Raw genomic sequence first — 22193 nt, forward strand, 5'->3', positions numbered from 1 at the left:
ACATAAAGGAGCTATTTTGGATCCAGCATAATAGAAACATAGAAATGCAGAAATTACAAACAGGAGTAGACCACTTGGCTCTTCAAGCCTGCTCCGCTATTTAACAGGATTGTGGCTGATCTTCAATCTCAAGGCCATACTCCCCTTCGCTTTCTCCTCTCTTGATGCCTTTAAAAATCAAGAAATGTATCTTTCTTGACTATATTATTGATTGGCCTCCACAATCTTCTATGACAGAGAATTTCACAGGTTCACAACCCTTTGAGTGAAGACATTTTTCCTCACCTCATTCTTAAAACAGTCAACTCTGCATCACAAGACTGTGGACCCCGGTTCTAGAATCTCCAATATGGGAAACATCCTCTTCGTATCTAGTCTATCCAGCCCTATCAGAATTTTATACTTTTGAATCAAACCCCTTCCTATTCTTTTAAACGTGAATGAATACAAGCCCAGTTGAAACTCTCTCTCCTGACAGCACAGTCTTGCCACACCCAGTATCAAACTAGTGAACATCTGCTACAGTCCCTCTACAGCAAGTACTTCTTTTCATAGGTAGGTAGACCAAAACAGCGCACATTCCTCCAGGTGTGTTCTCACCAAAGCCCTGTCTAACTGCAGTAAGACATTGCTATTTCCGAGTTCAAATCATCTTGCAATGAAGACCAATATACCATTTGACTTTCTAATTGCTCGCAGCATCTGCCTAGCTGCTTTCATTGACTGCACACTCAGATCTCTATGCTGTACACTCATACTCCTTAATATATCACCAATTAAACAAAATTGTTCCTTCAAGGAAGTGAAGTGTATAACTTCACATTTAGCTACATTGTACTGCATCTACCAAGTGTTTGCCCACACATTCAACTTGCCCACCACCTTGAAGACTCCTTGTCTCGTCCACACAACTCTCAATCCCGCCCAGTTTTGTCAGAGTCATATAGTAATACAGCATGGAAGCAGGCCCTTTGGCCCAAATTTGTAACTTGGAAAGTATGATTTAGTGAAATATAGATTAAGGGCTGAAATATTTTCAATGAGTTTGAGAATAGTCAGGGCTCTAGGAAATAAAGGCATGGTCTGCAGCTGAGTCTGAAACAAGAGCGGTGTCAGGCAATGTTGCTGAAAGGCAAATAGATGGTTCTGCAATGTTCACCAGGGGTTTGAAGACTCTGCAGGATCAAATAGCATGCAGATGTTGGAAGTAGTGTGGCTTAAGCTCAGACAGTGGTTAGGGAGGGGAGAAAAATCAGTAGTAAGTAGAACAGAATGGGACCAAAGTAAATTTCTTCAGCATCCCCAATATTTAATGGAAGAAAATTACTGTAATTCCAACATTGGGTATCAGATAATTAGTTTGACAACGTAGAAGCAAAGAACAAAAGAGGTAGAACTATGTGTCATAGACATCCAAGGGAAAGCTGATGCATACACTTGCAGATTATGTTATTAAGAGATAATACGCAGATCAGCAAAGATTCATTGCAATAAAAAGCGCAAACTTCAGTGATGAAGATTCATATATAGTTTACTAGGAAAGTTAAGGATGGCATTTGATTAAAAGAAGAGGCATAAAACATTGCAAAGAATAGTAGATAAGCCTTAGGGTTGTAAACCTTTTAAAAATCAGTAAAGAGTATCCAAAAAGTTAACAGAAGAGGAAAGACAATGACATTAAACTAGCCAGGAATGCAAAAGCTCTGACAATTTATTTTATAAATATATAGAAAGGACACTAACGTTAAAGAAATCATTGTGCCTTACAGGCAAAAATGTGAGAAATTATCATGGAAGTAAGATATAGGTATAAAATATGGAATAAAATTGTTGCCTTCATAATAAAAGATTATGAGCTAGAAAGCAGCATAAATAAAAGGCTAAAAAGATTCATAGAATGATTACACCACAAAAAGAGCCCATTGGGCCTACTGAGTACATGTCAATTCTCTCTCATCTTTCCAGTCAGTCCCATTCCACTCTACCTCCATGAAAGTTTACTTTCTCAAGAGCCCTTCAATTTCCTCATAAATTAGTAATCATCTCCACTTCCACTACCCTCCGGGACAGAATGTTCCAAGTCATTACTGTTTGCTACGTTGAAAAGTTCTTCCTTGCATTCCCCTGCATCTCTTGCTCAAGATCTTAAATTTGTTTGCCCTCGTCATTCTAACATACTTAACAGGAACAGCTTTCCTTTTTCTGCTTTGTTTAAACCTGTCATCATATCATTATCAAATCTCCCCTTAACTTCATTTGTTTCAACAAGAACAACCTTGTCACTAAAATTCCCAACACTTATCCATTCTGGTAAATCCCCTCTACACCCTCTCAAGGATCTTCATGTCTTGCTTACATGGTGGATGACCAAAACTGAATGGAACACTCCAAATGTGTCCTGAATAAAGCTTTACAAATGTTCAGCATAACCTTCCTGCTTTTGTACTTACCTCTATGAAGTCAAATATACCTTAGGCTTTATTAATTAATCTTTCATATTTCCTGCCACCTCGAAAGATTTATGAAGATTAAAAACCCAGATCTGTCTATCCTAACACAACCTTTAGGACAATACACTTAAGTCTGTGTTGTCTCTTCCTTCCCCTTCTGTCAAAAAAAACAACAGCTTTGTCTTCCCTATATTAAATTCTATTTTTTTTTTTGCCCATTCTGCTTGACAATCTATGTTGTATCATAGTCAAATCAGTTTCATCCTCACATCTCCAAGTTTGATATCATCAGCAAATTTCAAAGTTTAATGTGTATTCTAATATCCAAAGTAATTTCTTTTTTGAAGTGTTTCCAGCACTGACCCTTACAAAACACTGTGGTCTACCGTCCCCAGTCAGATGTACCATATTCACCATTTTATGTCCTTATGCCGAAATGGCAAATCTGCAAACTTTTTTGCCTGATATAGATACAGGATTTCCAAAAGAGATTTATTAATGTGCCATACATAAAGGCTCAAAGGGTGGAATCTGTTACTTCTGTTGGGCGTGTCTCACTTACTGAAAAGATCCCAAGACAACTAAGCTGACTCTTCAGAGCAAGGCCCATCATATCTTAGAATCATAGATTCCCTACAGTGCAGAAACAGGCCATTCAGCCTGAGTCTGCACTGACCCTCCAAAGAGCATCACATCCACACCCACCCCTACTCACAAACTATCTCCATAACCCCAGATTTACCATGGTTAAACCACCTAGGCTGCACATCCCTAGACACTACAGGGTAATTTAACATAGCCAATCCAACTTTTGTACAATCAGGCAACTGCTGGATTTTCTTGGAAATCACATTCCTGGAGGCTGAAGTTCTGCCCTACAAGAAATCTCATCCAGTCATAAATCACTAACTCACATAGAACCAGTGCCACAAAACAGGCTGTAACTGCTGCTGAAGTCAACCAGGATTGCAAGGAACAAGGTGTCTGTTACGCGTTGTTTGAGATGGGAAGATGGATTTCTGGGTTTGGGGTTATGGGTAGAGGAGGACCAGGCATTGAAAAGTAAGTTTATGGGCTTTTAGCAGCAATGTCCCACTCTACGTCCAGTCCTCAATTGTATAAATTAATACTGAATAATTTCATCTGGGCTGAAGCTGAGATCATTGAAGTCCAAATGGAAACAGATGCTTGACTGGCCCCAAAGCCGACCTCAACTGGCAACAGGACAGGAAGGTGGAAATTTGCCCTTCGCACCCAGAGCTTATTTCAGGCAGAGGTAGGAACATGATGGAGTTCTTGGATGTCACCACCCCAACAAATTAAATTGCATCCCTGCTGCCAGCCCCAGGACTGTTGATTCTGCCTATATTGTGGAATGTTATTTGTCAGCATGCAGAGGGAGGAATAGTTAATGGCCAGAAAGCAAAAAGTTAGGAAAATGGGGCACTTTCAAGGTGACAGTTGACACTTTTGGTTGAAGCAAGGATTACTGCTGGGACCTCAATTTGTATTAATGACTTATACAAACGGACTGAGAGTAATGTATTCAAGATTTGCACAGAATACGATGCTTAGCAAGAATTTAAGCTGGGAAGAACATAAAGAGACTGTAAAGGTATATACAAGACCAAAGTAAAAGGAAGCCATGATAGCATTTGGAAGACAGTGATTGAAAACATGCATGATCTTATTTAGTTTGGTATACTTCTTCAAAGAAGCAAAACTTCTAAATGTTGTTGCCCAAGACTTGGGTGCACACGCATAAGGAAGATAGCTTGCAGGCACAGCAAGCAATTAGGAAGGAAATTACATGTTGCCCTTACAGTTCCCTGGATGAGAGATTGCGCTGTGATGAAAGGCTGAGTAAAATCAATCATGATTCTCTGGAGTTCAGAAAAATGAGAGGTGATCTTAGTCGTAATGTCATACAACATGGAAACAGGCCCTTCGGCCTAAACTGGTCCATGCTGACCCTGGTGCCTGCTCAGCTAGTTCCAATTGCTTGCATTTGGTCCGTATCCCTCTAAACCCTTCTCCTCCATGTACCTATCCAGATGTTCTTTAAATGTTGCTTTTGTACTTGCCTCAACCACTTTCTCTGGCAGCCATTCCATATATGTACCACTCTCTGTATGAAGAAGTTGTCCCTCAGGTCCTTCTTAAATCTATCTTCTTTCACCTTAAGCCTATGTCCTCTAGTTTTCAATTCCCCTTCTCCAGGAAAAAAGACTATATGAATTTATCCTATCTACGCCCTTCATGATTTTAGGCACCTCAATAGAGTCACCCCTCATTCTCCTACGTTGCAAGGAATAAAATCCTATCCTGGCCAACCTCTCCCTATAACTCAGGTCTACTAGTCCTGGCAACATCCTTGTACGTCTTAGTTGCACACTTTTCAGTTTAACAGTGTCTTTCCTATAACTGAGTGACCAAAACTGGACACAATAGTCCAAGTGCGTTATTGAAACAAACTTAATTCTGAAGAGGCCGAACAACAGAGATACAGGATATGTTTCCCCTGACTGGGGAATCAAGAAGAGCGAAGCACAGTCTTAGGATAAGGAGTTAAACATTTAAGATTTAACTTAAGGAGAAATGATTTCACTCTGCAGCTTATGATTTATTGGAAATATTTATCCCAGAAGATTATAGATACTCCATTATTAAATCTATCTAAGGCTGAAATACAGTACATTTATTTTGATCTCTCAGGGACTCTATATGACGACATGGGAAAGCGAAGCTGAAACAGAATATCAACCTTGGTTGCACTGAATTGAAGAGCAAACTCAAAGAGTCATATTCTCTACTCCTGCTTTAATTACTTACGTTATTAGGAGGGGCTAAGGATTAATCTTTGGGGAATGCAAACAGTAACAAAATGAGTAGAGATGCCTTTTCTGAAAACGTGTTAACCATTTATGGCCGCATGCAAGTTGAACATAATTAAAAACCAGGAGGAGTACACCATACAATCATGGCTGAAGTTAAACATCAAATTCACTTTATAAAGAAAAACAAATTGCTGGAAAACTCAACAGATAAGGTAGCATCTGTGGAGAGAAAACAGAATTAATGTTTCAACTCTAGTGACCTTTCATCAGAACTGTTAGCAGCAAGGAAAAGGAGGGATAGGAGAGAAATAAGTGAGCAGATAGGTGGAAAGGGAGCTCAGAGAGAGTAAAAAAAAGAGAGAAAAATGGGGTAGGCACAAAGGGACTGTTGATAGTAAGCCAGGGAAGAAGAAAATCTGAACATGTGACAATCTGGACTGGACTGGGAGCAAATGGAGCAGCTGTGCAGAAAACAACTTATGTCATGACAGGACCTGGAGTGAAGGGTGTGAAGGTGGATAATAGACATGAAAAGATATATTCATGCTCTAAAATTATTAAACTCAATATTGAGTCCTGAAAGATGTAACGTCTCCAAGTGGAAGATGAGGTGTTGCTCTTCCAGCTTGCATTTAGCATTGATGGAGCACTGCAGCAAGCCTTGGACAGAAATATTAGCACAGAACATGGGATGTATTGAAGTTTCAGGCAACTGGAAGCTCAGAAACAAAAACAGAAATTGCTGAGAAAACTCAGCAGGTCAGGCAGCATCTGCCAGAGAAAGCAGAGTTCTTCAGAATTGCTTGTAGCCAGGAAAAGGAACATGCTGAAGATGGTATAGGGGGAGGTTGAGGAATAAAAAATAGGTGGGCATGAGCCCAGAGACAGAACAATAATTGAATTGACAAAGGAATGGGTAAAGGTCTGCTTGGGGGAATTAATAGCTGCTAATTAGGTCTGTTAGAAGCTGACAATGGGAAGCCAATTGCCAGTCGGAAGCTCAGGGTCATTTTTGCAGACAGAATGTAAGTGTTCCTGAAACTGGTCACCCAGTCTGCAGCTTCATAAGACTTTGGTTAGGCCATACTTAAGAGTACTGTGTTCAGTTCTGCTCATCATATTAAAGGAAGGATGTGGAGGCTTTAGAAAGGGTGCAGAAGAGGTTTACCAGGATGCTACCTGGAATCGAGGGTATGAGCTATAAAGAGAGGCTAGACAAACTCAGGTTGTTTTCTCTGGAGTGGCGGAAGCTGAGGGAAGACTTGAAAGAAGTCTACAAAATTATGAAATGCATAGATAAGGTTGACGGTCAGAATCTTTCTCCCAGATTTGAAATGTCTAATACTAGGGGGTATGCAGTTAAGGTTAGGTAGGGAAAATTCAAAGGAGTTGTGAGGGGCAAGTTTTTTTACACAGAAAGTAGTAAGAGTCTGGGACACACTCCCAGGGGTGGTTGTGAATGCAGAAAAGTTAAGGGCGTTTAAGGGACTTTTAGATAAGCACATGAATATGCAAGGCATGGAGGTATATGGACCAAGGACAGCCAGAAGGGATTCATTTCATTTGGCGTCATGTTCAGTACAACATCGTGGGCCGAAGGGCCTGTTCCTGTGCTGTACAGTGCTATGTTCTATGTTCATCTCCCCAATATTGAGGATACTGCATTGTGAGTCTTCAACTGACTTGTGATCATCTTCTAAACTCCGGGGAGCATGGGCCCATTCTGCTCTCTGTCTCTCCTCAGAAGACAACAATCTCATCTGAGAAATGAATCAATTGCAACTCCATTCAGGCAAGCACATCCTCTCTCAGGTACAGAGTCCAAAACCATATATAGTACACCAGATGAAGTCTCACTAAAGCAACAATATGTACTTGTAATGCCAAGGCACACAAGGCTGTGGGCCAAGTGTCAGAAAATGGGATTAGAAGACCAAGGTGTTGTTTTTGACTGGCACAGACTCAATGGGCCAAAGGGCCTTCTTCTGTGCTAGGATCTTTGTCACATTTGGCAGATGCTGTATAGTGTGGATAAATGCAAGGTTATCCAGTTTGGTAGCAAAACCAGGAAGGCAAACATTTACTGGAACGACAATAGATTGTGAAAGGGGGAATTGCAACAGGACGTGGACATCCCTGTACATTATTACTGTAAATCAGTATGCAAGTACAGCAGGTGGTGAAGGAGGCAAATGCTACCTTGGCCTTCACAGCAAGACCATTCAAGTACAGGACCAGGGATGTCTTGTTGCAATTGTACAGTGCCTTAATGAGACTACAGCTGGAGTATCACATGCAGATTTGGTCTCCTTATCTGAAGAAGGATGTTTTGGCTGTGGACAGATTAAGACTTACCAAACTGATTCCTGGGATGGCAGGACTGATGAATGAAGACAGACTAGACCAGTTAGGTGATATTTACTGAGTTTAGAAGGAGGAGGGAATGATCTCATAGAAAACGATACAATTCTAACATGACTGGACCTGGTAAACGCAGGAAGGATGTTTCTGATGACTGAGTAGTCCAGAACTAGGGTTTACAGTCTGAGGACATTGGTTGGGCTATTTAGGACTGAGAGAATGAGAAATTTCTGCATCCAGGGAGAAGTGAGCCTGTGGAATTCTCTACAACAGAAAGCTGTTAAGGCCAAAATATTGAACCTTTTCAAGAACAAGTTTGATATAGCTCAGATATAGCTAAATGGATCAAAGTGTTAAGAGAAAGTGCGAACAGGGTACCAAGTTGGATGGTCATCCATGATCATATTCAATAGTGGAGCAGGCTCAAGGGACCAAATGGCCAATCCTACATATTCTGTTTTTATGAGATAGACTTAAAGCAGGATAATATAACACAGCATTTCAGGAAGAGGTCCTTTCTTCTAAAATTGTATAAATGCCTCTTCATGGTCACATTTCTAGTAAATTACATACAATTTAAAATAATAGATGATCAGATTACATTGAGTGTTGAAACAGTCTATTGTACGTATGAAACTTAACACTTAAGAAGTAGTGAACTTTCTGGATTCAGCACAGAGTTACGTGGACCATCGATTTTTAATTGGTTAAACACGTGGAGCAAGACCTAGGCCTGATTCATTTTTAGATGAAGTAGCACATTATCTCATTAGTACTCAATCATTATCAAAGCATATAATATGAAGCATAATCCTATGAAATGAATGTCCTAAAATGTTGAGGGATCGTATCATATGTAAATATTAGAGACTTAGTGTGATAACACAGTGCTTCCCACTATGTAATTGAGAGTTGTGCTTAACAAAACAGGGTCAGCAAGATAATAAATGTTTATCCACAGCAGCAACACAATGTAGTTCAGAGAAGCAAGTAGGCATATTTTATCCTTCTTGAACATGTTCTATCCAAGAAATTTAGCTATGACATGATTCCAGGAAACTCATTGCATCAGTCTGCAATGAGTTGTAAATCAAGACACAAATTACATTGGGCTGCATTCACCGATTCCACAGAATTCGATAGAAATTATTGCACTGAAATAATACTATTCAACTAGTTGGTTTGGTGTTTACCCTCCCTTTGAAGCGTAACCCAAATCCCTTCTGCCTGCCCTTTTTCCCCTTAAGCAACTATCTAACTTAATATTTTAAAAGCTAACAATGAGGTCAACATCTTTCTTTCCAAGAGTGCTGGATTTTTATAGCCTACATGTGTATTTACTGCAAACTGTCTTGGTTTGCAGTATATGGCAGTTGTTTCATCAGAAGGCTGAGACACAATTAATACACACTCAGCCTGGCTACACTCCAGCAATTGACAGACATGGTGCAGATTTTCAAAAATTACAAAGTAATTTTCCTCACAGCTGTAGGCTCCAGCAACAGCAAGCACTATGTTCTTTCAAGACATGTCTGTCACGCACTGGCACCCAATACCAAAAGAAGACAAGTTTTGTGTAATCATAGTCTATGATACTTAGAGTTCTGGCATGTTCTAGTTAAATGGAGATCTGGCTAAGTTAACTTGTCAACCAACTTCTGGGTGCAGAGCTGTCCATTTTGAGCACAATGGACAATCTATGCATAAATTGCATCAATTCTGTGAAGTGCTTTTTTCTTGCGTTTCTGCTAAACTTATTGCATAACACCAACCCTAATATCTCTATGTACCAGCGCAATGAGGCAATGTTTTAAAATGCCTATTATGAAAGAAGCTTATTGTTATCCATGCCCACAAAAGAACCAGCTTAATTTTTACAGCCTCCTTTAAGATCCACAATTAACAAAAGCTCCTAATTGTGATTAATTTATCCTGGGAAAATGGCCAGTTTTGTGAGCGACACTTGCTCTTTGCAGTTTTTTTTAAACTAGAGTAAAAAAATCATGAAACTCAACTTGTGCCCGTTATAATTTGTGCTTAAAATTCCTTACCCTTTTTGTGTAGTTTACACTGACTTGGTGTGACATGATCTGAACACATGGAAGACTGAAAGCTCATGAGCAGGCATTCTTTATCCTGTTGGCATCAGGTAATTACAAACATTAAAAGAAATTAAGGTTAAACAAGGAAGTGAACTGAAGCTTATAATTTACATTGGGTTCACGAAACCTTTGTATGTCTACTCCTTCTTCCCACAGGGCCTCCTTCCCCCAAAGACACTCTCTTATCCACAGAACATCTGTTTGACTGCTCAAGCTGTTTTCCCTCAACACTACCACCTGTTGGTGGATGTCCCAACATACCTGCTCAAACTCTTAGCTTGGCACCCTCTCCCACTATCGCCATCAGCTGCTGGGAATTTTGTTACACCCTTTTCTGTTTCTATCTTGACATTCTGGCAACTATACATAGCACACAGTGACCATTTGTTAAGCAGTTGTGTGATTGGCAGGTTCACATGCACCCAGGTGGCTGGAATTTGCAAGTTCATATTAATGGCAGTGTGTTTTTCTTGAACGTCTGATCTGGACAGATTGGATGGGGCGGGTGGAATTGAAAATGAGAAAGTTCAGTGGTCCATTAGGTCTCTTCAACCTTGGCTAATTAAGGGTGTTGTTGTTGTTAAACACTCCAAACTCAGTACTAATCAGAGATAATAAGGTGTAGAGCTGGATGAACACAGCAGGCCAAGCAGCATCAGAGGAGCAGGACGTTTTGGGTCTAGGCCCTTCTTCAGAAATGGGGGGGGACAGGAAGAGAATTCTGAAATAAATAGGGAGAGAGGGGGAGGTGGCTAGAAGATGGATAAAGGAGAAGATAGGTGGAGAGGAGACAGATAGGTCAAAGACAGGACAGGAGCCAGTAAAGGTGAGTGTAGGTGGGGAGTTAGGGAGGAGATAGGTCAGTCCAGGGAGGACGGACAGGCAAGGAGGTGGGATGAGGCTGGTAGGTAAGAGATGGGGGCGGGGCTTGAGGTGGGTGGAGTGGATAGGTGGGAGGAAGGACAGGTTAGGGAGGCAAGGACAAGCTGGGCTGGTTTTGGGATGTGGTTGGCGGAGGGGAGATTTTGAAGCTTGTGAAGTCCACATTGATACCATTGGGCTGCAGGGTTCCCAAGCGAAATATGAGGTGCTGTTCCTGCAACCTTCGGGTAGCATCGTTGTAGCACTGCAGGAGGCCCAGGATGGACATGTCATTCAAGGAGTGGGAGGTGGAGTTGAAATGGTTCGCGACTGGGAGGTGCAGTCGTTTGTCGTGAACCGAGCGTAGGTGTTCCACAACGCGGTCCACAAGCCTCCGCTATCTCAGTACTAATCAGAATGTCCCTGAACTTCTTAGAAACAGCCTACCTCAAAGCCAACAGTTCAGGTTTCATCCATGAGCGAATCCTCATTTTCCTCGAATTAGGTTTGAGATTCTGACCGTCATAAGCGACAACCACTCTTTTCTGTCGTTGAGTATGTGATAGCACTGCTCCTGCGCCAAAAAAAAACTGGTATTCGTTTCCAGTATAAAGGTAAGTTGGGAATCTGGGGAGCCAAGGATAGGTGAGGAGATGAGCTTCTGCTTAAAAGAGTCTTCACATACTCTAGTACAATTCCTTCTGATGCTCCATGAAGTATCATGTCTCATATATCCTTTCGCAACCATTCCCTCAGCATTCTCTGAATTCCTTAAGAAATCATAGAATGTGTCAGCTAACTTGCACAAACCTTCTATATTAACTCACTAGGCCAAGGAACTCATGCAGTTTTGTTCCTGTCTTAGGCTGGGGTTACTCCTCTACCACTCAGAATTTCTTATTAGCAGTAATGTCTTCCTTGGCAATGAAGTGCCCAAGTTAGCATACTTTTGTCCAGGTTGGTACTTCTCTGTTTTGAGATTAAATTTAAACTGCAACTAGGGGGTTATGACAAAATCTCTTCTTGCAAAGGTCTCCTTGAATGTTAAGCTGAAGATGAGTATTGTGTCCAATACACAGGTAGGGACTGGAAATTAAGGTTGGCAAAAGCTTTATCCACCACACATTTGAAAGTGTTTACAGAGTCTTAATGGTATTCTAATATACTCATAAAGTCCCCCGCTACCTATTCAAAGTGCTGTCTTTTCAATGTTTGCTCAGCAATGGGTAACTGGTTTATAACTGTTGGCCAAATCAAGTCTGTTTGAGAACTTGTAATACTTCCTCAATCCAAGATAGAGATCCTGATGAGCCTTTGCACTGACAACGCAGTATTTGGCACAAAGCCTCAGCTTTCCATCTTTTTCTCTTCGCAAGGACTATGAGGTAGGCGTAGGAAATTAATGACACTCTTATAACACCTCATTCCAAAGACTGCTACAGGTAGTCCTGGGCTTCCTTGCAGTGATGGGATGGGATTGGTGGTAAGTAATCTTTACTGGATAGTCATCTTTAATTACAGTCTTACCAGGTCACAATATTAAATGCCATCAATATTTTTACCACAAACTGTCTCATACAGGCCTACATACTTGGGGAGAATAAAAACACACTGCTCCTCAGGCCTCCTCCAATTCACCAATGTTCATCTTTAAAGTGAAATGAGCCATGGTTCCTCCAGTCAGTCCACTGTCCACGAAAGAGGTAGGTTTAAGGACACCCATGGGCATTCTTGATCAGAGGTAAATATTATTGTGGCTGAAATTAGTGATTTGCTTGTGTACCCTACCCTTTTCTCCCACAATGAGGAGGGCAGCTCCCAGACTCACACCAAGTGAGACCTCTGCTACATGTGATACATGACAGTATTGCAAGACCTGATGTCGTTCAGTTGGAGAAGGCTGACATGACGAACAGATAACAGGTCAGCCCAATTTGCTGCTACGTGAACAGTTTTGGCTCCCATACAGAGTGATCTATTTCAAGTGTGCGGAACAAGGTCAAAAGTACCTAAACCCTATCTAACAACCTTATACAGTTCTGCTCATGGCAGTCACAATGAATATTTTGACAAGGACACCTAGATATCTCTTAACATGTTCTACCCCAATACCAGTGATATTCTCAATGTCCTAATTTCCACTAGAGTATCAGTTGAGTCATAGGCTGCCAAAAACCACAGACTATGAAAAGTGTGATTGAGCACAGATATGGAGAGCTTGGTGTGGCCATGATAGGGAATGCCTCATCCCTGCAAACCAGACCCAGATAAGGGAATAGACATCAATCAGCTCACACTCCTCAACAAGATATTCACAGAAAAACTGCTGAGTAACAGTTGTCACCTCTGCTCCTATGTCATTGAGCACAACACTTCTACCTTGCCAAATTTCACACTCGCTGCAGAGCAAATCCCTATCACTCTACACAAGACTGAGCCTTTAACTGAGGGAACATTGCCTGCACCAGCTGGCTGTCGGTGAGAAGCCCAACTGATTTAACATCTCGGGAGAAGAGAAGGCCATTGCTCTGGATGGAGTTCTTGCACCTCATGGCCGTTGTGGTATGTCTTAAAGAACAATAATTGAGGTTTGTTACTATTAAGCCTCCTCAACTCTATCTGGACATTACCATATCTTATGGCGTCTGCTAGACAGTCCTTCAGTGTCCTGGCCCTGGTTGATTTCAAGGAGTGATCCAAGAATTCAAACAACTTTATCACCTCCAGGAACACAGGAACAAGGTCTTCCCCTTCAGCTTGTTTATACTCACGAAAGCTCTGCTGTAGCTGTGTCAAGGCTACTACAGTCCTCCAAAACATTTGCATCACCTCAAAAATCTTGCAGATTCTTTGAATATCTGTACCTCTTCCCATTATTTCACAACAGGTTTTCTAGCACAGATGTTATGGACTTACAATCATCATAATGTTCTATGTTCCAACATGAACACTCACATCTAGGCCCCTGGACACTATGACCAGCTGTGCATCCTCAGTCCAGTCTTCAGTCACTGAATCATCAGATATTTCTGATCTTTCCCTGAATCCATCCATATTCCTACTCATTGACAAGTAAAATATTCAACCAGGAGTACTGCTTCCTTCCTCCTTCCTCAATTCCTCCATCATCCTCTCTATCTCAGCAAGGTATCTTTCAAGCTCATCTGGTATGACTTGATACCTGTGCTGTAGAAACCTGCTGATTACAGCAATACGTAACATGACATTTGAAATGAATGAAAGATCACAAGGCAGGGATTCCTCATTCCACTGCCATTGGATCATTACAATCATGAAAGGAAGTTAAGGTTAAACAAGGAAGTATTCACATGGAATGAAACCTCTGCTTTACATCAGGTTCAGATATCACTTGTCTGTTTGCTCCTTCTTCCCTTGAGGCCTGCCTCCCAAAAAAATCCCTTTTTTCCAGGAAGGGTCCATTTGACTACTACAGCTGCCCTCCCTCACTATTTCTACCTGCTTCTGGAGATTCCCTTGTATTGATCTGAGCTAACACTGAAAAAAGTAGCACAACTGAACAGAAACCCTAACCGGTGATCTTTATGATACATCTTTATCAAGTTCTGTTATTAAAATTAGAAAAAATACTGGATAATAAAGGAAAAAATATATAATTCCATTCTCCTGATCAGTGTCTCTTCCCTTTCTTTCTTGTAGTAAGTCTTTCCTGTCTTTATTGGCAGGAAAGTGGAGTTAGCCCTTTTTGTTATTTGATGTGTTACGCTTGAATTTTGAAAATGACTTTTGAGGCCCATAAACACATTGACAAATTAATTCGAATTCTGGAAGAGAGGTTTTGAATGATTTGAGAGAATGTGCTTTTGAAATGTTTGAGTATGATTCCTGTTTTAAGGCCTAGATAGTGGTGTTCTTTGTTATCTTAACAAATTGGAATTACTACATCAATGATTCTACTTGTCAATCAAATGGACATGAACTGGTAACTCTAAAAACACAGATTTTCAACAGAGCAGGGAGCTTCGCTACCCTGGTGAAAATAACAAAGGTGGTTGGAAATCACACCCAGCACTTCCCATTTTTACAGGGGTAGGAAAGCAGTCAAATCAGGATTCCTGACAGCAAGACTAAAGGCAGCCGGCCATTTAAATTAAAAACCGAAAGAACTGCGAATGCTGTATGTTAGGAACAAAAACAGAAGTTGCTGGAAAAGCTCAGCCCATCTCACAGCATCTGTGAAGAAAAAGTCATAGTTAACGTTTCGGGTCCAGTGACCCTTCCTCAGTTCTTAGGAAAGGTCACTGGACCCAAAACATTAACTCTGATTTTTTTCTTCACAGATGCTGTCAGACCTGCTGAGTTTTTCCAGCAACTTGTGTTTTTGTGGCCATTTAAATTATCAGCTGCCTCTACTTCTGCATCCAATGAGAAAGTGTCTGAAACTCTATGAGTGTAGATAAGACCCAATAAGAGCTAGTATGTACCTTGTGAACTCATCTGGATAGCTGAGGTACCCTGGAGCAGTAAGGTAGCTCTTTGGATTTGGTCCTGACACACTTTTAGGAGAAGTAAGCTATCCTATGGTGTCAGTAAGGCACTCTTTGGGAGAGGTGAGGTACCTTTTTGGATTGTTAAAAGTAGACATGCTTTAATATAAGAAGTAAATAAACCCATTAGGACTGTCAAAGCACTTCCAAGACTGCCAAAGGGACCTGTCAAAGACTGTAAGTGTATTTAAAACTCTTTTTAATATTTGAGCAAAGTCTGATGAATTTAAAAATGTTTTCTATTTCACTCTGTTGACACACACCTGAGAATTTCTATTACTAAATACTTCAGACTGGAAAAATCCATTTTTACCATGGGATGTCTTCAATTTCACAGATTTATTGACAGTTACAAGTGGTTGTAGACTTTTTGGTGTCAGGCTATGAATTCCAATGCTCGTTGCACTTCAGTTAAATGCTTTCTTTTTAAAGATATATTGAGGTGAAGGAGTTTAAAGATAGTAAAGATGTTTTGTGAATGAGTGTTTTTCTCAATACAATGTCGTCTGTAATAAACTTGTTATTTAATAGAACATTTTTTCTTATCTTTGCATGGGCCCTAAGTTCTGTCCATGGTAGATACTAGATGAGTTTGCATGGTAGGTTAATGGGTGGGCGATATCATGATGAGCACTCCAGTTTGACATCCCGAAAGACCTTGCAACTTTTCCTTCAGGCTTAAGAGCTTTCTTCTATTTTTCTGAAATATATCTAATAAAATACCCAGCTATTGGCGCAATTCAAGAAAGTATTCATTAGTGTCAACAAGTGGAGAGATTAAGGGAAAGGTAGATATTAAACCAGTAAATCAAAAAGAAAGGACAAGCAGAGACAGGTAAATGAACACGATAGTACTAATGGGCTGCAGTGTGTTTATTTTAATGCAAGGAGTATTATAGATAAGGCTGATGAGCTTATAACCTGGATCAGTTCATAGGACTATGATCTTGTGGCCATTACAGAGACTTGGTTGACAGAGGGACAGGACTGGCTGTTCAACATTCCAGGGTTTTGTTGTTTTTGGTGAGATGGAGAGGAATGTAAAAGTTGTTGGAGGAGTTGCATCACTAACTGGGGAGAATGTTACATCTGCACTCACAGAGGTTATGCTGGAGGGCTCATCCACTGAGGCAATATGGGTAGAGCTCAAAAATAAAATAAGTGCAGTCACACTGATCGGATTATACTATAGGTCCCCCAAACAGCCAACGAGACATTGAGGAACAAATATGTAGGCAAATTATGGAAAGGTGCAACACAAACAGAGTTTTCACAGTGGGTGACTTTAACTTCCCCAGTATTGACTGGGACTCCCTTAGAATAAGAGGCTTAGACGAAGCGGAATTTGTTAAATGCATCCAAGATGGTTTCTTGAAACAGTATATGGATAGTCCAACTAGTGGAGGAACCATACTAGACCTGGTATTGGCTACCGACCTTGGCCAGGTCACTGACGTTTCAGTGGGAGAGCATTTTGGAAACAGTGATCACAACTTCTTAAGTTTTAAGATAGCTATGAACAAGGATAAGTCAGGACCTTGCGGAAAGGTACTAAATTGGGGGAGGGCAAATTTTGGCAGTATTAGGCAGGCGCTAACGAGTGTTAATTGGGAGGAGCTGTTATCAGGCAAGTCCACATTTGACAAGTGGGAACTGTTTAAAGACCTGTTGGGGAGAGTTCATGCCAGCATGTTCCAGTAAGGAGGAAGGACAAGGAAGGCAAGGTAAAGGACCCTTGGATAATGGGGGAGGTTATGAATTCAGTCAAAAGGAAAATAGAATCACATGTAAGGTTTAGGAAGCTAAAATCGGACAGAGCCTGTGAGGAATATAAGGAAAGTGGAAAGTACGCAAGCAAGGAATTAGGAGAGTAAGAAGGAACCATGAAACGACCTTGTCAAGGAGGGTTAAAGAGAATCCCAAGGCATTCTATACATAATCAAAAACAACAGGATAACTAGGCAGAAGTTAGGACCACTCAATGATAAAGGAGGGAACTTGTGCATAGAGGCAGAGGATGTGGTTGAGATCTTATTTGAGTAGTTTGCATCAGTATTCACGTAGGGAAAGGATATGGAGGATAGTGAGATTTGTGTGGAGCATGCTATTATGCTGGGGCATTTTGAGATCAAGAAAGAAGTGGATGAGTGAGTTTGCATATGATACAAAGATCGATGGAGTTATGGATAATGTAGAAAGTTGTCAAAGGATACAGAGGAATATAGATCAGATGCAGATGTGGGCAGAGAAATGGCAGATGGAGTTTAATTCATGTAACTGTGAGGTGCTGCACTTTGGGAGATCAAATGTTAAGGTAAAGTATACAGTTAATGACAGGACTCTGAATAGCATTGATGCACAGAAAGATCTTGGGGTTCAAGTCTATAGCTCCCTGAAAGTGGCCATGCAAGTAGATGGAGTGGTAAAGAAAGTCTATGGCATACTTGCCTTTATTGGTCAAGGAATTGAGAACAAGGATCAGGATGTCATGCTGCAGCTTTATAAGACTTTCATTAGGCCTCACTTAAGAGTATTGTATTCAATTCTGGTCACTACCTTACAGGAAGGATATGGAAGCTTCGGAGTGGGTGCAGAAGAGTTTTAACTAGGATGCAGCCTGGATTAGGCAGTGTGAGTTACAAGGAGAGGCTAGAAAAACTTGGGTTGTTTTATCTTCAGCAGCGGAGGCTGAATGGAGATTTGACAGAAGTTTATAAAATTAAGAGATGCATGGATAGGGTTGGCAGTCAGAACTAAATGACAAATACTGGGGGGGCATGCACTTAAAGTTAGAAGTGGGAAGTTCAAAGGAGATGTGAGGGGCAGTTTTTTTTATACAGAGAGTGGTAGGAGGCTGGAACACACTGCCAGGAGTGGTGGTGGAAGTAGATACAATAAGGACATTCAAGGGACTTTTAGAAAAGCACATGAATATGCAAGGAATACAGAGGGATATGGAGCAAAGGCATGCAGAAAGGATTAATTTCATTTGGCATCATGTTCGGCACAACATCAGGGGCTGAAGGGCCCGTTCCTGTGCTATACAGTTCTATGTTCTATCATATGTCCTTTTTTTTTTAATTGTTGATGGATATAAATATTCCAGCCAAGTGCTGATGAGAAGTCATGACCTAAAACATTAACCCCCTGCTTCTCTTTCTTCAGGTGCTGCTATGTATTTCCAACATTTTCTGTTTTTATGTTTTGTATTTTTATATTCCTTAAATACAATGCTATCCTTTGTATTCCCCTATGTTTTTGTCAACGTTAATCCTGACTTCTGAAGCAAATACAACCCCACTTGAGTTCAGATCTTGTTTGACATTATTTCTTGATTGTATCTAATCTTTATTATCATTACTTCCCTATTTCATAATAATACAACTTGTCTAGCTCCGTTATAATCTACATTGTACAACTCACTATGCATGGAAATATCTTAGAGATAGTAGGAACAGCCGATGCTGGAGAATCTGAGATAACAGGGTGTAGAGCTGGATGAACACAGCAGGCCAAGCAGCATCAGAGGAGCAGGAAAGCTGATGTTTCGGGTCAAGACCCTTCTTCAGAAATGGGGGAGGGGAAGGGGATTCTGAAATAAATAGGGAGAGAGGGGGAGGCGGATAGAAGATGGATAAAGGAGAAGATAGGTGGAGAGGAGACAGACAGGTCAAGGAGGCGGGGTTGGAGCCAGTAAAGGTGAATGTAGGTGGGGAGTTAGGGAGGGGATAGGTCGGTCCAGGGAGGATGGACAGGTCAAGGAGGCGGGATGAGGTTAGTGGGTAGGAGATGGGGGTGGGGCTTGAGGTGGGAGGAATGGTTAGGGAGGCGGGGATGAGCTGGGCTGATTTTAGGATGTGGTTGGGGAGGGGAGATTGTGAAGCTTGTGAAGTCCACATTGATACCCTTGGGCTGCAGGGTTCCCTAGCGAAATATGAGATGCTGTTCCTGCAGCTTTCGCGTGGCATCATTGTGGCAATGCAGGAGGCCCAGGATGGGCATGTCGTACAAGGAGTGGCAGGGGGAGTTGAAATGGTTCGTGACTGGGAGGTGTAGTTGTTTGTTGCAAACTGAGCGTAGGTGTTCCTCAAACCGGTCCCCAAGCCTCCGCTTGGTTTCCCCGATGTAGAGGAGACCACAACAGGAACAGCAGATACAGTATACCACATTAGCAGATGTACAGGTGAACATCTGTTTGATGTGGAAGGTCTTCTTAGGGCCTGGGATGGGGGTGGTGGGGGGAGGTGTAGGGGCAGGTGTAGAACTTGCTCCGGTTGCAGGGAAAAGTGCCAGGAGTGGTGGGGCTGGAGGGGAGTGTGGAGCGGACAAGGGAGTCACGGAGAGCGTGGTCCCTCCAGAAAGCAGATAAGGGTGGGGAGGGTAAAATGTCTTTGGTAGTGGGGTCAGATTGCAGATGGCGGAAGCGTCAGAGGATTATGCGTTGGATTCAGAGGTTGTTGGGGTGGTACGTGAGGACGAGGGGAATTCTGTTTTGGTTGTTATTGCGGGTAGGGGGTGTGAGGGATGAGTTGCGGGAAATGCGAGAGACATGTTCGAGGGGTCCAGGAAGGAGAGAGAGGTATCAGAGACGGTCCAGGTGAACTTAAGGTTGGAGTGGAACGTGGGAGCACGAGGCAGCGCCGATACAGTCATCAATGTAACAGAGGAAGAGGTGGGGGATAGGGCCAGTGTAGCTTTGGAAGAGGGATTGTTCCACTTATCCTACAAAGAGGCAGGCATAGCTTGGGCCCATGCAGGTACCCATGGCCACCCTCTTTGTCTGTAGGAAGTGGGAGGAATTGAAAGAGAAGTTGTTGAGGGTGAGGATGAGTTCGGCTAAGCGGATGAGGTTGTCAGTGGAGGGGGACTGGTCGGGCCTGCGGGATAGGAAGAAGCGGAGGGCCTTTAGGCCATCTGCATGGGGAACGCAGGTGTATAGGGACTGGACGTCCATGGTAAAAACGAGGTGTTGGGGACCAGGGAATCAGAAGTTTTGGAGGAGGTGGAGAGCGTGGGTGGTGTCACGGACGTAGGTAGGGAGTTCCTGGACCAAGGGGGAGAAAATGGAGTCGGGATAGGTGGAGATAAGTTTGGTGGGGCAGGAGCAGGCGGAGACAATGGGTCGACCAGGGCAGTCAGGTTTGTGGATTTTGGGAAAGAGATAGAAACGGGCGGTGCGGGGTTGGGGAATGATGAGGTTAGTGGGAGATCACCTGAAGTGATGATGTTGTGGATGGTTTGGGAGATGATGGTTTGGTGGTCGGGGGTGGGATCATGATCAAGGGGGCGGTAGGAGGAGATGTCGGAGAGTTGGCGTCTGGTCTCGGTGATGTAGAGGTCAGTGCGCCATACTACAACTGCGCCTCCCTTGTCCGCGGGTTTTATGGTGAGGTTTGGATTGGAGCAGAGGGAGTGGAGGGCTGCACGTTCTGTGGGGGAGAGGTTGGAGTGGGTGAGAGGTGTGGAGAGGTTGAGGCGATCCCCCTTTCACCCACAACCTCATCACTTCAGGTGACCTCGCACCCACAGCCTCTAACCTCCGCTTCTTTCTGTCCCGCAGGCCCGACCAGTCCCCCTCCACTGACACCCTCATCCGCTTAGCCGAACTCGTCCTCACCCTCAACAACTTCTCTTTCAATTCCTCCCTCTTCCTACAGACAAAGGGGGTGACCATGGGTACCCGCATGGGCCCAAGCTATGCTTGCCTCTTTGTAGGATACGTGGAACAATCCCTCTTCCGAAGCTACACTGGCCCTATCCCCCACCTCTTCCTCCGTTACATCAATGACTGTATCGGCGCCGCCTCGTGCTCCCACATGGAACTCGAACAGTTCATCCACTTCACTAACAGCTTCCACTCCAACCTTAAGTTCACCTGGACCATCTCTGATACCTCTCTCTCCTTCCTGGACCTCTCTATCTCCATCTCTGGCATCCACCTGGAAACCGATATCCATTTCAAGCCTAACGACTCACACAGCTACCTAGAATACACCTCCTCTCACCCAGCTTCCTGCAAAAAGGCCATCCCCTATTCCCAATTCCTTCGCCTCCGCCGCATATGCTCCCGAGATGAGGCATTCCACTCCCGGACATCCCAGATGTCCTCGTTTTTCAAGGACCGCAACTTCCCCTCCACAATGGTCGAAAATGCCCTCGACCGTGTCTCTCGCATTTCCCCCAACTCATCCCTCACACCCCCTACCCACAATAACAACGAAAACAGAATCCCCCTCGTCCTCACGTACCACCCCACCAACCTCCGAATCCAACGCATCATCCACCGACACTTCCGCCATCTGCAATCTGACCCCACTACCAAAGACATTTTTTCCTCCTCACCCTTATCTGCTTTCTGGAGGGACCACTCTCTCCGTGCCTCCCTTGTCCGCTCCACACTCCCCACCAGCCCCATCACCCCCGGCACTTTTCCCTGCAACCGGAGCAAGTGCTACACCAAGCCATTAAAGATAAATCTGCCAGACTAACACTGTGACATGTGGTAAGAGAAGCAATATGAGGGAAAGAACCCACTTTATAGCTTCCTCACCAATCTATTTTTCAATTTATTCACTCACAGATATAGGCATTGCTGGCAGGGCCAGCATGTATTGCCTGTCCTTAACTGCTCCTTCAAAAGTGTTGGCAAACTGCCTCTTGAATCACTGCAGTTCATGGCAATAAGTACAGTGACAATGCTGTTGCAAGGGATTTTGACCCAACAATATAATTTCATAATCTACCTGTAACAGAAGCATATGGCCTTAATAATATCAGTACAAGTGAACACTGTACAGTTCTTGAGGTGACAAAGATTTACCTTCACAATGACAGCACCCTCCATTATATTTTATGGAAATATTACTTTGCAAAATAGGATAGACTGCGTACAGTCTGGTGTATATCGTGGCATCTAAATCAACCAGTGTATAAAATAACTCATTTGTCCAGCTCCAAAAATCACAGTTTTGCATATACTCAGCATACACTTCAACGTCTATTTTCAATTATGTACTGTTACACTCACACTTGTAGTAAGCCTCACCTTTTCACCGC

The 22193-nt window shown here is 42.6% G+C and overlaps 1 protein-coding gene across 3 annotated transcripts in view; it reads right to left on the bottom strand.

Annotated features, from left to right (window-relative positions):
• Positions 1-22193, bottom strand: part of pdgfc (platelet derived growth factor c) — a 403296-nt gene that overhangs the window by 346186 nt on the left and 34917 nt on the right. The window contains exon 1 of one of the 3 annotated variants that reach the window (XM_048605496.1): positions 10012-10073. The exons of 1 other annotated variant lie outside the window; for it this stretch is intronic. Coding sequence is in view for 1 of the 2 variants with exons in the window: in XM_048605489.1 (XP_048461446.1) it covers positions 9700-9766 (67 nt within the window). In the remaining variant the exon portion in view is untranslated. Of the gene's footprint in view, positions 1-9699; positions 9896-10011; positions 10074-22193 lie in introns of those variants that run through there. One more of the 3 variants, XM_048605489.1, reaches the window with a different exon arrangement.

Source organism: Rhincodon typus, chromosome 1 (assembly GCF_021869965.1).
Source record: "Rhincodon typus isolate 14 chromosome 1, sRhiTyp1.1, whole genome shotgun sequence".
Classification (NCBI taxonomy): domain Eukaryota; kingdom Metazoa; phylum Chordata; class Chondrichthyes; order Orectolobiformes; family Rhincodontidae; genus Rhincodon; species Rhincodon typus.